Below are 13,442 nucleotides of genomic sequence, written 5' to 3'. Positions count from 1 at the left end.
TCTCATGATCCTCCCACTATACTAAACTATACTCTACTTGAGCCTTCGGTTTTGTTTTTCTTTTGCATTGCAGAATATATTCTCCCGAGGATTCCTCCTTCGCTATTCAATCATTACAGCCGTTTCTCATTCTAGATCCATAGATTGCTGTAAGATCAGATCCTTCATTCGATTACCCCCCGGGCCTCAGAGTCCCAACTTATGCTTTTTGATTCTGGCACCGACTCCCGACAAAGTGATGAGAAGGGTGATGAGAACTGCCCAAGTCGGAATACCCAAAACCGCTAGGTTGTAGTCGGTCCGCGTCGCCGCCAGAACAGTCGCACTCTCCAGCAATAGCAGAACATATCCGGTACACCGATGGTATTTGTAGATCCGCTTACCGGCGTCGACGCTTCCCAGAACAGTGACGGGTAGAAAGAACTGAACGACCCCGACTAGGGCCTGTAGCACGATGAAGATCACCGTGAGAAGACCGAGGATGCCGTGAGGGGAAACAAAGTGCGGGTGGTCGCCTTTGTTAACTTCGATGACGGTAAAGGCACCGAGGAAACACACGACGTTCACTAATTGGATGCTGCTGTGGATGCGTGTGCCGAGTAGTTTTTGCTGGGGGGTTACAGTTGGCTGGAGGACGAGCGCAGCCTGGATTTGGAGGAGTAGACCGGAGGTGGCGAGCAGCTGGGAGAAGTCGTGGTTAGATACAGATTACAAGCGTGTTTTTCGAAGGAAATGAAAATACCGGATGAGCAGTGAAAAGAGCCACGGGTTTTGTCAAGACGTTTGACCAGACGAGTGCGACCAACTTCCCCCCGTGTTAGTTATCTGGTTTACACTCTGCGACGTATCTTGTCAAATGCAAAGTGAAAGAAAAGAAGTACTTACAATGCACACCCCAGCTTGAGCTACATTCGCGGTTCCTGCGATCGAGTTCGCGGTGAGTGACCGTCAAAAGGCTTCCGGGGTTTCAATTCACCTGAGATGAGATTGCGGGCGATGCTCTGATCCTGTTTCTGTGTGACGTCGCCTGGGCGGCCAAGAAGAGGCGCGGCCTCCTCGGAGACAATCGTATCTGGATGAGCCTGCGGTATTCCCGTGGCAGACGCCATTCTCTCTGCTGATACCGATGTTACGGTCCGAAGAGGGGGAGAGTGGCGAGCTTGGGATTTAATCGAACACGCAGACCGAGTGCTTGGATTTTATTAATATGCAAGCATTACCAATATCGATGCGGAATGATCCCATACCAGTACTGTAAGATCGAGCTGTACTCCAACTCGATTCGCCGATCGTCGATTGCAATGACGAGCGAGTCCATGGGCAACCTCGGCAATGTGGAGCAGATCACGCCAGCTCGCCAGTCAACTGGCAGCGTTGCCAATCGCGCTGCTCATCTTGGGGGCGGGCATTCTACTCTCGTATAACAGGATTGGATGAGAATCGGCTCACAATATTTTCGTAGGAACGTGTACACTATCTCTACCACGGCATTTTCAAGACGGGCCCCTCCTCCCCGGATCCCACCCGACCAAACACCACCTCGGCGCTTACATTCTTCGCTTCCAAATTCATCACGATGTTAAACAAGGAACTGCTCCGGTTCGAGATGTGCCGCGACGGATCCTCTTCGCAACAAATAGCCTGCGGAGCATTGAAGGTATCTGAGAAGATCCGGCCCCTTAGGAGAGACGGCGTAATAGCATCGCCCTTGATACCCTTCGAGATCAATCCTTGTGTTAATTCACCCAAGCGTTTGAGGCGGATCGGGGATCCTGATAACCACGGTGGCTCATCCACGTATCGGTTCTCAATGAAATGGTTGGTATGACCGACAAGGCCTGATGCATCTTCAGGGAGGTACTTGTTGCCTACTGGTGATAGTTCCAGTCCCAAAGCCGTGGTACTATCCGCGATTAGGATGTGCTGGGCAGATGCCACCCCGCCGAGCAATTCGAGGGTCTTTACAGCAGCTTCCGCGGAGTCGCTTTCAAGACATAGTCGGAGAGCGATATGAATCGGGAGTTTGCTGCTGATCATCGGTTTAGCGCGAATGGCATTCAAGCAGGTTCCAACTCCGGCGGTATTGAATCCGATTTTGCCTACTATACCTGCCTAGAAAATGAAGCGATTTGGCGTGAGCGTACGTAGACGTTGAGAAAAAAAAAAAAGGTATATCTCACCTCGGTCACCATATAGATCGTAGGCTTCCCCGTCTGCTCGATGGAGACCATGGCCAAGTTCTTCTTCACCGTTTGGGTCCAGTCCCAGTTCTGGGAAAGAACTCGCGCATTATCGTTCTTCTTCCAGCACAACGTAGTGCAGCCGTCGGAGAACTTTCCCAGGGCAATCTCGCTGCGGCAGTTGAGAGCCACGATGTCGAGGATGTCGAGTTCCGCTCCCTCGGCAATTCCCTTCATCTCGGCGTACAGGTGCGGCACCATCCTCTCGAGATGCGGCTGAAACTCCTTGGCAACTTCGCGCACTTCCGGCCATGATAGCTTTGAGGTATATTGAAACATGGTGTCGTAGATGCTGATTTGGCTGCGGATCTGATCTCGCAGAGATCTTCCATGGCCCACACCGATCTGTTAGGGGTACACTGAATAAGCTCTCTTTTCTCAATGAAATTCTGATTTATAAAAAATAGAAATGTACCTCGCGGGGACTGCCCACCAACGTGAGCTTGATCGGCTCCCCATTATTGGTCATTTTGATAGTACGACCGGAGCCACCCGGTCAAAGCTAGTCAAAGATGATTCAAGTATGAGATTTCAGGACCTGCCCAAAAACTGACAGTCAATGTTCCGGTCCAAACCTACGGACCGGGCTATTCCGTTGCGGAAGCGACTCTTTATCAGCCGCAGAAACACGCTCCCCTCAGTTGGAGTCATGCGGGGTATAGCCGAGAGATCGCAATGACCTGCCCAATTGGCCGTGTCGGCAGTATCGGAGGCGTCCTCGGAAAGGGAAGGTCAATGCTATCGAGAAAACTAACTGGTCAGATTGGTATCTAAACGAAGGTGGCCAACTAATCAGAGCTCTCTAAGGTTTGGTGACAGCTACTCCAAAGACCCCAACCACCGAAGCCGAGGTCTGCGCCTTCCAAAAAGTTGGAGTTATGTTTATTAGTCACAGTTCGGACGTGATCTATTTATGCTTTACCAAGTGCTTGAATAGCTTATCCAGATAGTAAGCGGATTGCTTTGGATAGCGCGTCTTGTCGTCGGACTCAAAGTCGATGAACGTGCACCCAAATCGATCCGCATAGCCGGCAGCCCATTCTATCACCGGTCAGCAATGGCATCAAGCAGAGAGGAACTACTTACCCCAGTTGTCAGTAAAAGTCCATGCAAAGTACGACCGAATATCTACGCCGTCTTCTTTGACAGCTCGAGCCAACGCGTTACCCACATAGCCCTCGAAAAAGCGAGTCCGAAACTTGTCATCAAGAACGTCCGGCGTTGGGGCCACTTCCCCTTTCGCGGTAGTGCCGTTCTCCGTCACATAGATTGGCATCTGGTAACGATCATAGATCCAATTCAACAATTTCCGGAAACCCCAAGGTGCGGCTCGAAGCCACTCCGTGTCAGTTTCCTCCCCACGAGGCACACCATTCTTATTTTCATCATGAACCTCCACATTCCCCTTGTGATCATTGATATCCGGCGGTGTCGTCGTGTGCTTCATGAAGAAAGTCGTATAGCTATTCATCCCATAGAACTCGGAACTGCCTAGCACGAGCTTCGACTCTTCTGCAGTGAACCGTGGCAATCGATCGCCAAGCTGCGCTCGCATTGACGCGGGGTAGTCCCCCGTCTTGTATACCGGGTCAGCGAACCAAGAAATCTCAAACTCGCGCGCCCGTTCTGCGGCCGCTTGGTCACGCGGATCATCTTCGTCCCAAGCCTCGGACCAGTTACCGTGGAGCGTTATTCCAATCGTGCCCTTCTGATGTGGTTGGAATTCTTCACGGTACATGCGGGACACATGGCCGTGGGACACCAACTCCGTGTGCGCCACGATAAATGGCTCCGTCGACGAGTCTCCTTCGGCATTGCGTTCTCTGAAGGAAGATCGACCGGGTGCATGTACGCCGGCTGCGTATCCGGCAAGTGTATACACACCAGGCTCGTTGTACGTGATCCAGTGCTTGACTCGATCGCCGAAGCGCTCGAAGCAGACTCTTGCATACCGCACAAAGTCAGGTATATAGGCATCCTGGTTCAGCATTCCTCCGTACCGATCTTCCAAAGCCTGCGGGGTGTCCCAGTGGAAGAGGGTGACGAAAGGTGTGATACCATGCTTAAGAAGCTCGTCAATCAGGTCGGAGTAGTATTGAATGCCCTGTTCGTTCACGGGGTCGTCGCAGCCTCCAAGGGGTATAATGCGTGACCAAGCCAATGAGAATCTGTAGGCGTTTACGCCATAAGTCTTCATCAGCGCTACATCTTCGCGGTAGAAGTCGTAGGCTCGCACAGCGTCATCTGGGGTGCTCCCGTCGGAGATTTTGCCTGGGGTGTGGGCGAACGAGTCCCAGATCGAGACGCCCTTGCCATCTTTATTCCATGCGCCTTCAATTTGCGCTGCGGCGGTGGCATATCCGTGGTAGAAGTCAGGACAAAGAACTCCTTCCAGGTCTTGAACCGATTTCATGTCCATAATCGAGATTTTATTATTTGATCTTGATGGCAATAGCTAGCGCAGAAAACTTTTGAAAAGACGAGCTATCCGGCCAAGGTTGTATATTTTTCCTGTGAGGATTCCATTTATCCAGCGTCCGGGAAAGACGGGGCTTGCTCCGTGACTCTTTGGCTCTTTAGGGAAAGCCGAGCGGCAAGGATAGTGCGGAGCTGTGGATAGCTAGGATTCGCCGGTCTAGAACTAAGTACGGAGTAACTGACAATCTAATTCACGAGGATACGTGTACTGCTTTATTCTCTTGTATTATACGGAGCCGGAACTATTATGCATTAATTACATGGATTCCCAGGTAGCCACCGGCATTCTTAATCCTCACCCTGCGGCCATCTTCACCGGGAAAACAGATAGTTGTCTCCTTTCCTCGCGACATGACCATCACCTGACCAACAATACACCCATTTTCCCAACTGAATTCTAGTTCAAACCCACCGCGCGCTTTTACCCCGCGGATGGATCCTGTCCAACCCTTGGGACATGCGGGAAGAAGCCGGATCAAACCAGGCTCGTGCGATTGCACGAGCATTTCTACAATACCTGCTCCCCCGCCAAAGTTGCCATCTATTTGGAATGGAGGATGACTGTCCAGCATATTGGGTAGCGTAGAATGAGCCAAAAGCAAGTCCAAGTGCTTGCTGCAATCTTCAGCTTCGAGCAAGCGAGCGTGCAAATTGATCAGCCATGCTCGACTCCAGCCTGTATGACCACCACCGTGTTCGGCTCGTCTGCGGAGTACTACACCACAAGCCTCTGCCAAATCGGGCGTTGTCGTTGGCGTTATGGCGTTGCCCGGATAGAGCGCCCACAGATGCGAAGTATGGCGATGCCCCGGCTCAACCTCATCGTAGTCCATAGCCCACTCTTGTAAGTATCCAGAATCGCTGATTTTCATAGGTGCGAGACGATCACGGATCGTACGAACTGACGGTAATAGAGCATCCATCACCCCCAGTTCATTTACAGATGATTCAAAAGCATCCAGAATAGCACGGACAATTTGGATGTCGATTGTGGATCCTTCACATAGCACACCCTTTTGTCCCTTGTCGTAAAAGGAGTTTTCTGGGGATACGGAGGGACTCGTGGTAAGGTATTCCATCGTTGCATCCTCAACCAAGAAATCAATGAGAAATTCCACACATCCTCGTAGAATGGGGAACATTCGTCTGAGAAAGTCGTGTTCTCCGGTAAACTGAAAGTGCTCCCAAATGTGATAGCAGAGCCAAGCACCACCAAGCGGCCAGATAGTCGCCGGCATCCATCGGTCAACGGGAGCTGTGTCAGCCCAAATATCGGTGCACGAATGGGCAGCCCAGCCTCGGCATCCGTACATGCGTTGAGCTGTAGTTCTTCCTGACTCGGCCATTCGCTGTAACAGGTCAAAGAGAGGAAGCTCGCATTCGGACAAGTTGCAGATATTTGCGGGCCAGTAGTTCATCTGTAGGTTGATGTTGATAGTGAACTTGGAGCCCCATGCTGGGTGAAACGATGGGTTCCAGATGCCTTGCAAATTTGCTGGAAGGGCTTTATCCCCATTGCGACTGCAGGATATCAGAAGGTACCGACTGTAATTGTGGTAAAGGGCGATCAAGCCGGGATCTCGGGAATCTTGTATACGCTTATCAGTTGGGATTTCAGGCTGGGTCGGAATCATTTGCAGATCCATTCGACGAAACAAAGACTGGTAGTCGGCAGTGTGTCTTTTGTACAGTTCTGAGACAGAGTGCTGAACACAATTGAGAGCATGGTGGATGTCCTGTGAAGTGCGCTGATCAATATCTGCGTGACGAAAGGTGGTCTGAGCCGCAACAAGAATAAAAGTGTCCTTGGAGTTGACGACCAAATTATTTCCGATGTTTTTGACGCTGCCCAAGTGATCCAAGCAGTGAACGGCCACGATACAGCATGCGCGGTTGCTATCGCGGCCTCCGGGGGTAACGTGCATCCTGATATAATCGTCGCCAGCGTAGACATCATCCAGGTACTCATTGGTCTCAAACTCAAGCTCGCTCATCCTAGACAGTCTGACAATAAACTCAGTTCTAAGCTCCGACGAAACCCGGATGGCAATGACGTTGTCGGGATAGCTGGCGAGGACCGTCCTCTTGCAACGATGTCCGTGGTACTTGTACTTAACGTTGGCGGTGGCATCATCAATATTGAGCCACCGTCGATACCCGGTAATATGATCTGCTCCGTGACCGAAATCCATGAACAGAGTGCCGAGAGGCTCATATTGTCGCTGGCTGATCGGGTTGGCGAAAAAGGAAAGTGTGGCCAGCCTCTCGGCCTCTTTATGATCTCTATCACGAATAGCCTGTCGCAGCTTAGGCAGATAATTGAATGCGTCTCGGGGGTTGCGATCCTGAGGGGCCCCATACCACACCGAGTCTTCGTTCAGCGGTAGCATCTCCGTGTCCGTGCGGCCATAGACCATGGCGCCGAGTCGCCCATTGCCGACTGGCAGGGCCTCGTTCCAGTCGTTCGCAGGCTGTTCATACCATAACTCTTCCATAGCGGTCTCCTCCACTACAGTAATTTTATCCAAGTCCATCTCGATTCCGGGTGAATAGAAGAAAATATGAATGTAAATCAAGATTGATAAGATCGGTTGCGTTGTCAGCCTCGGATCTTAATTTGAGCGACTATACGAGTTTCGCTGGGGTACCGGTTAAATTATTGCAAGTCCCCGGATTTCTCCACGGCAATTTAATTTTAAACACTCGGACTAGCGTGATAAGGAAAGCGATCGGCTCTGCCCTAGGCCTGAATTTTCACTAGTCTTTCCCGCAATCACGTCTCAGTGGTGGAGAATCTCCCCATCTGCTATGGGCGCTCGAGAGGAATTGAATCACCCAGTCAGAGCCCAGATAGCAAGCTTCTTTTGCGTTACTTCCAGTGAAGTCATCCACATGAAAAGGACTAAATATGCCGATGGTCAACGTGACTCCTGCCAGCTTGGGGTCTGGCGATCCGCCACCAATAATCGTTGCTCTTTCCACCAGGGTCATGCCTTGACAGGTGAGATGGCCGACTATTCAGTTCACGCTCTACCCTTTTCGCGTCGGATACTTGACATATCCGTGACAAAATGGAATGTGGCCAAACTCAGTGCATTTTTTGGATTGGATGGTTTCTCCAGCCTTGCAAAGCTATCCATGTCTACCGAAGCAGAAATATCAAGGGTCAGCCCCCTTGACTTCTATTTTCTTGCAGGAGACGGCTCTGAAGGGTTGCGGCATTTGACTCCGCAGAATCTCCAATTTTCTCAATATTGAACAGTGCCAGACAGTTCGTTTCTACTTCGACAATCCCCCAAATCAGAGGTCCCGGACGTGATGGAGGCCGAGATGATCAAGGGCGGAGGAAAAGAACACATTGAAGAAATCGTACTGACCCGTCTGACCGAGGAAGATTTATGGAAGCTGTCGCAGGAGTCGCTGACCGTTTGGTCGTGGACCGGCTTCCGTCTGGGCCTCATTATGTTTGTGCAAGGCTGCAACCAAGCGGGCTTTGGTATCGACTGGGGCGTGATCAGTGGTATCAACGCATTGCACCCTTGGCATGACTACTTTGGCTTCGGGACCACCGGAGGTACATACGGTCTTATCAATGCCCTCATGAGCATCGGCACTGTCTGTGGTGCCCCGTTTATGGCCCTCGCGGATGTGATCGGTCGTCGCGGTATCAACTTTCTGGGAAATGCCATTGTCATCTTTGCGGCTCTCTTGCAGGGCTGCGCCATCAACCTGCCGATGTTCATGGCAGGTCGCTTTTTCATGGGATTCGGCACTGCTCTCATGTCTAGTTCCCAGTACATTGGCGAGATTTCCCCCTCCACCTTCGTGGTCGCATGGTTGGCTTCTTTGGTGCCTGCTTCCAGGTTGGTAGTCTTGTCATGCTGGGAGCCATGATTGGGCTGTCCAATCTCCCTGGGAACGACTGCTGGCGGATTCCTTTGATTCTCGAGGCTGTGTTCCCTACGATTGTCTGCCTGACGATCTACTTCTTGACCCCTGAGTCACCTCGATACTATGTTATGAGGGGCCAGCGTGAAAAGGCCAAAGAAGTCGTCGCTAAACACCACACTACCTCCACGGATATCAACCAGCCCATTGTTGAGATCATGGTAACTCAAATGGAGGAATCGCTCGAGAGCGACCGAGATGGGATTCGTTCTTTCTGGGATTACCGAATTTTCTTCACCAAAACCGCTCGCTATCGTCTGCTGGTTCTGGTGCTTTATTCTATCTTCCAGCAATGGAATGGAGGAAGTATCATTACGTACTACGTAAGTCCCTCCCTTTGGATATATATCTCTCACCTATTGTTATGGCTAACAAAATGACTTGCTCCAGATGGTGGCAGCACTGGAGACTGTCGGTATTGACGGTACTAAGCAACAGCTGGGTGTCACTATTGGCACTACGGCTGTTTACTTTGTTTTCACAGCTTTCGGCTCGCTTCTTGTCGATAAGTTCCGCAGACGAACCCTGATTTTTGCAGGTCTAATCAGCATGATCATTTTCCAGACCGCTACTACCATCACGTCCTGGCAGTATAGTCTCCACGCCAGTCACGCTGCTGCTGCACTCACGCTCCTCTGGATCTTTCTGTACCAGACGTTCTCCGCAACGCTGATTGCAACCATGCACAATCTTTACCCGGTGGAGATCCTCTCATTGCCACTTCGTGCGAAGGGGATGGGTCTGTACAGTCTGATCCAGGGCGGTGCAAGTGCAGTGCAGACGTATGGTATCGGTATCGGTATCGGTAAAGTCGGATACAAGATATGGGTGGTGTACATCGCATATAACACCGTCCAGCTGATCCTATCCTATTTCATCTTCCCGGAAACCAGTGCTCTCAGTCTGGAAGAGATCGATAGCGTGTTTGGAACACCTGGTGTTGCGCCCGTCAAAATGTCCCTGGATATTCAAAAGGCCAAGAAGGAGCGAGCGGCAGCAAGACGGGATGAGGAGTCTTGGTCCCTGCGTTGATCTAGCGATACTGAGTACATTCGTTCCTGAATTTCATAGTTTTTGAAGTTACAGGTATTGACAAATTTCAAGGCAAGCCTCACTATGTGTACCTGAATCAAAAGGCTGCACCTATCCGGGTCTTGTCAAAAAGTCCGAGCGTAGCTCGTAGAGGATTGCCTTCTCCAAGAGCCTAGATGAGGAAAGTGACATGAAATTCCAATGTCCACGCGGCAAGGATGAAACGAAGTCGGATCCGATGCAGCTGTGCGTACCCGTCGGAGGGATGCTTGTTCTGTTGCACCGTTTTTGTCTTCCATTGCCGGGACCTTGAAGAGAGAAAAGGGTAAATTTAATCAAATCTCGGAAGAAACCATGATTAATAGTCGTAATCTGCTGTGTTCGTCGAGGCGGCTGACATGTGGCATCAGATGATGTGCGGTGCCCTAACCTTAGAATGCGAGCCCGGTCATTTCCACAAGTACAGGAGATTTGGAAAATGGATCATTCCCATACACTCACACTTTGTTTCTCGACTTGTACCCGAAACTGCTAATCTATATTTGGATAGACTGACCGCATTACGTATGATACTGTATATTACGTGCACTCCTTAGGGATACACTCCTACCGCAGTGGCTCTCAATGTCTATCCGGCATCATTCCTTCTGCAGCGCTACTATCTCTAGAACTACTATAATCATGAGCATGGTATGGCACTGAGACTACCTCTCTTACATGCATTTTATTCGTAATATAAAGCCAACCACTAAATATTCGTGACGCGTAGTGGAGTCCTGTGCTCGGATTCCACGTCGAGAGGTGGAAGTGGGATTGGGATTGGGGAACCAGATCACCCTACTCATGGCGTGAACATTGAATCAAGGCCACTGCTTTAAACTCAATTTTTCTCCCTCTTCAATCTTCAATCGAAAATCCTCTCTTGCAACATGATTACTCCTTTTGTCCAATGGATCTGCCACGTCAACCTCTGTCCAATGTATCGATCAAAGCCCATGCTACCTAGGCTTAGTACAAATCGTGAGTGAGTTAAACGGTAATCTGTTTTCGATATATACTGTGCCTTTGAACTCTGATTCTTTTTCTCCGAGAATCATTGTCACCAGTCTGAATTCCAATCAAATATCAGAGGTCCATACATCGCGACGTACAGCGTCGCACAAACAGATCAGGTACCGAGTTAAGTGACCCCCAAGCACCGTCATTTCTTTCTTCTTCGGCCGAATTTCTCTAAAAGCACATATGCTCCATATCCCTACTCAAGTAGTCTTGATCATGTGGTCCTGAAAAATACAACGGTCAACGAACTTTCAGCATCGGAGAGAGTTGCAGAAAGGTCTAGTTTGATGCGACCAGCGGCAAGATTTCCTATTGAGGCTATTGCTCTGATACTTCCTGACTTGAATGTTTGCTATAGCACCATTGTTATCCTTACTGATGTTACTCCCTTTGTGTGAAGATAGCATCTTGGTGATCTGAAGTTTGAATACTCCGACAGTCACAACTTACTGTCTCGCTGTGGCAACACAACATCATTCCGCATAAAATGACGTCGAGATAACTACCGCGACCACCACTCGGAAAATTTAGAGCTTTTGAAACGGTACCTGTCCTCACAGTTATTCTATACAGAGATGTCAATCCATCGACACGGCTAGCCGGTCAACGTAGAGGTATCTGCCTCAGAGACCGCATGGAGAGCACGGTGAGACGACGGGTAGGCTGGATGACTGGCAGGCTACATTAACTCTATTTTCGTGTAATTTCCTTATACCTCGCCTATCATGGTCGAGAGCCTTCTGGTAGCTTACACGCATGCAATTCGCCAATTCCCGCGTGGCAGAGCGTAGAAGGGGTTACCTTGTATCCGTTTCATCTGCAACAAAGACGTTCGTCAAAGCTTCTGACCGTGTCTGCACCCAAGGCGATTCCTGAAAAGCCTTTCCATCTTTCGTGGAAAACCTCTCCATACCCGCACATGCAGAACCGCCTTACATGCACGCACGGCCATACGGACCGAGACGGGACTGCTATCTCCCATGCTGCTGCTTCCAGCAGATTCTTCCAGCCATGCATGTCCGGTTGTGCGGACGGTAGAGGGAAAATCGTGTCACCGTCGAACCGCCAATGAGCAAGCGGGATAATACCGCCGTACGGTCCATTGGCTCGGTCGTCATCACGAGACAAATAACAGCTTTTTTTTTTCCAAGAAGAAGCGAACGGGACGTCACCTCCAGTACACAATGGGTTGGAGGAGGCCCGTTGAATAGGCTTCTTCCTGTGTCTTTCAAACTCCTTCTCTTTCCGGGATGGCTTGATCCTGCCCTATCCTCTACGCTGCATCATTGGGGTGTTTCGTGGTCGCGTCAATCCCTTCCCCCTTGGTATCACCCTGGGTGTGCTTGTCGGGTATTGGAAGGTCCGTTCCTCCTTCGCAGGTGGAGGGCAAAGGACGGCGAGCACGCTGGTAATATAACTAGGGACTGTCGGGCACCCAGATGCTCGCAATCCCCATCGTCGGTCTTTTATTTCGGGGATTCGCTGCTTTCGCCACGGTGTTGACCCTTGTTTGCCCCAAAGACAGTGCGCGAATCATTCATTTTCTTTCCGTCCCCAAAGCCCTATACATACGCATGCTCTAGGCTGGAACCCTAGCACCGTTCCATCCCTATAATAATTTCTTCTTTCTCTACTTGGGCACCCAGCCTGCTACTCGACCAGTCTACATCTCAATCTTCAGAATCATCGGCTGATACCTACCGAATTACCCCAGCCATGCCGCTTAAGAGTGCCCAAGATGGCTCTGCGATGCCCGAGGCACAGGGGCTGAAGTATAACGAATCCAAAATGGCGCTCTTCCATGCACGACTGTCGTACGACTCCACGATCGATGAACGAAAGGCATCGCAGGATCCCAACCTTGCGTCGATCGCCGAGGCTCAAGCCAAGATACTCAAGCGCTGGGACTTGCTACAGCAGGCCGAAGAGGAGCTTGCCGCACAGGGAAAGAGCTTGTCTCCGACCGATAAACGACAACTTATGCAATATGCGTGGCGATTCAAGCATCTGGAACAGACGGCGACCAAAACCACTGGGGGATAGAAGGAAAGGAAAAGTGAGTTTGTGGTTTTTGCGCTTCCATTGATACAACGATTGAGCGGCGGGACGAAGGCATTGCTGGCGTTGGTTCAGATCCAGGAAGGACTCCGTTCGCGAGTCATCTCTGGAATTGTGTCTACTCTTTTGCTCATGGGTTGAAGCTTGCTCTCTCTGTTTGCCTTTTCTTATCGCACTGTCTATAATTCCAATATTACCCCTCACTTTCTTTTGGGCAGCAATCTCGAACCTCGAACCTCGGGAGCGTGAGAAGGTATCAAATAGAAAAGAAAAAGAAACTCGTGGTCGATCTGCTGTTGCATGTTGCATATTCGTAGGGCGGTGTTCAGGTTTCCCAGCGGGACTCGAGAGTGATTCCGCAGCCCGTCGCACAAGCAGCCTAGCAATCTGGTCAACATTGCAACAGTAACGTAAGTGACACTGTCCATCAAGTGCCCAAGGGCCAGGGCCCGATTAGAAATTGACCAATTCAGAAGGCGATCATCTGAAAGGAACTGCGGGAAGGAAAATCTCCATCGCATGACATTGTGGCACCCGGGACGTTGAAGAGAAGGGAGCATATCGTAATTTCACCACTTGAGGGATAAAGAGCGGCTCCCGATCCTGCAATTCCGATCGAACTCCGGT

The 13,442-nt window shown here is 50.5% G+C and overlaps 6 protein-coding genes across 6 annotated transcripts; 3 read left to right on the top strand and 3 right to left on the bottom strand.

The window, feature by feature from the left end:
- Window positions 1–186: 186 nt before the first annotated feature.
- On the bottom strand, window positions 187–1,109 carry N7498_003320 (cytochrome b561 domain-containing protein; the record flags this gene model as incomplete). The annotated part of the gene is made up of 3 exons (XM_058450382.1): window positions 187–681; window positions 886–920; window positions 977–1,109. 3 exons carry the CDS (start codon window positions 1,107–1,109, stop codon window positions 187–189), a joined length of 663 nt encoding a protein of 220 aa, XP_058309844.1.
- Window positions 1,110–1,235: 126 nt separating this feature from the next.
- Window positions 1,236–1,424, top strand: N7498_003319 (uncharacterized protein; the record flags this gene model as incomplete). The annotated part of the gene is made up of 1 exon (XM_058450381.1): window positions 1,236–1,424. One exon carries the CDS (start codon window positions 1,236–1,238, stop codon window positions 1,422–1,424), a length of 189 nt encoding a protein of 62 aa, XP_058309843.1.
- Window positions 1,425–1,479: 55 nt separating this feature from the next.
- N7498_003318 (uncharacterized protein) lies at window positions 1,480–4,659 on the bottom strand (the record flags this gene model as incomplete). The annotated part of the gene is made up of 4 exons (XM_058450380.1): window positions 1,480–2,112; window positions 2,181–2,585; window positions 3,163–3,281; window positions 3,327–4,659. 4 exons carry the CDS (start codon window positions 4,657–4,659, stop codon window positions 1,480–1,482), a joined length of 2,490 nt encoding a protein of 829 aa, XP_058309842.1.
- Window positions 4,660–4,963: 304 nt separating this feature from the next.
- N7498_003317 (glycoside hydrolase family 95 protein) lies at window positions 4,964–7,252 on the bottom strand (the record flags this gene model as incomplete). Its single annotated transcript, XM_058450379.1, has 1 exon — window positions 4,964–7,252. The coding sequence occupies one exon, from the start codon at window positions 7,250–7,252 to the stop codon at window positions 4,964–4,966; it is 2,289 nt and encodes a 762-aa protein (XP_058309841.1).
- A 784-nt stretch (window positions 7,253–8,036) lies between these two features.
- Window positions 8,037–9,698, top strand: N7498_003316 (putative MFS sugar transporter protein; the record flags this gene model as incomplete). The annotated part of the gene is made up of 3 exons (XM_058450378.1): window positions 8,037–8,512; window positions 8,590–8,989; window positions 9,057–9,698. 3 exons carry the CDS (start codon window positions 8,037–8,039, stop codon window positions 9,696–9,698), a joined length of 1,518 nt encoding a protein of 505 aa, XP_058309840.1.
- Window positions 9,699–12,473: 2,775 nt separating this feature from the next.
- Window positions 12,474–12,800, top strand: N7498_003315 (uncharacterized protein; the record flags this gene model as incomplete). The annotated part of the gene is made up of 1 exon (XM_058450377.1): window positions 12,474–12,800. One exon carries the CDS (start codon window positions 12,474–12,476, stop codon window positions 12,798–12,800), a length of 327 nt encoding a protein of 108 aa, XP_058309839.1.
- Window positions 12,801–13,442: the final 642 nt, after the last annotated feature.

This window comes from Penicillium cinerascens, assembly GCF_028974065.1.
Source record: "Penicillium cinerascens strain IBT 15544 chromosome Unknown contig_24_segment0_segment0, whole genome shotgun sequence".
Classification (NCBI taxonomy): domain Eukaryota; kingdom Fungi; phylum Ascomycota; class Eurotiomycetes; order Eurotiales; family Aspergillaceae; genus Penicillium; species Penicillium cinerascens.
Note: the sequence above shows the minus strand (reverse complement) of the source record. Positions and strands in the feature narration are given on the sequence as shown.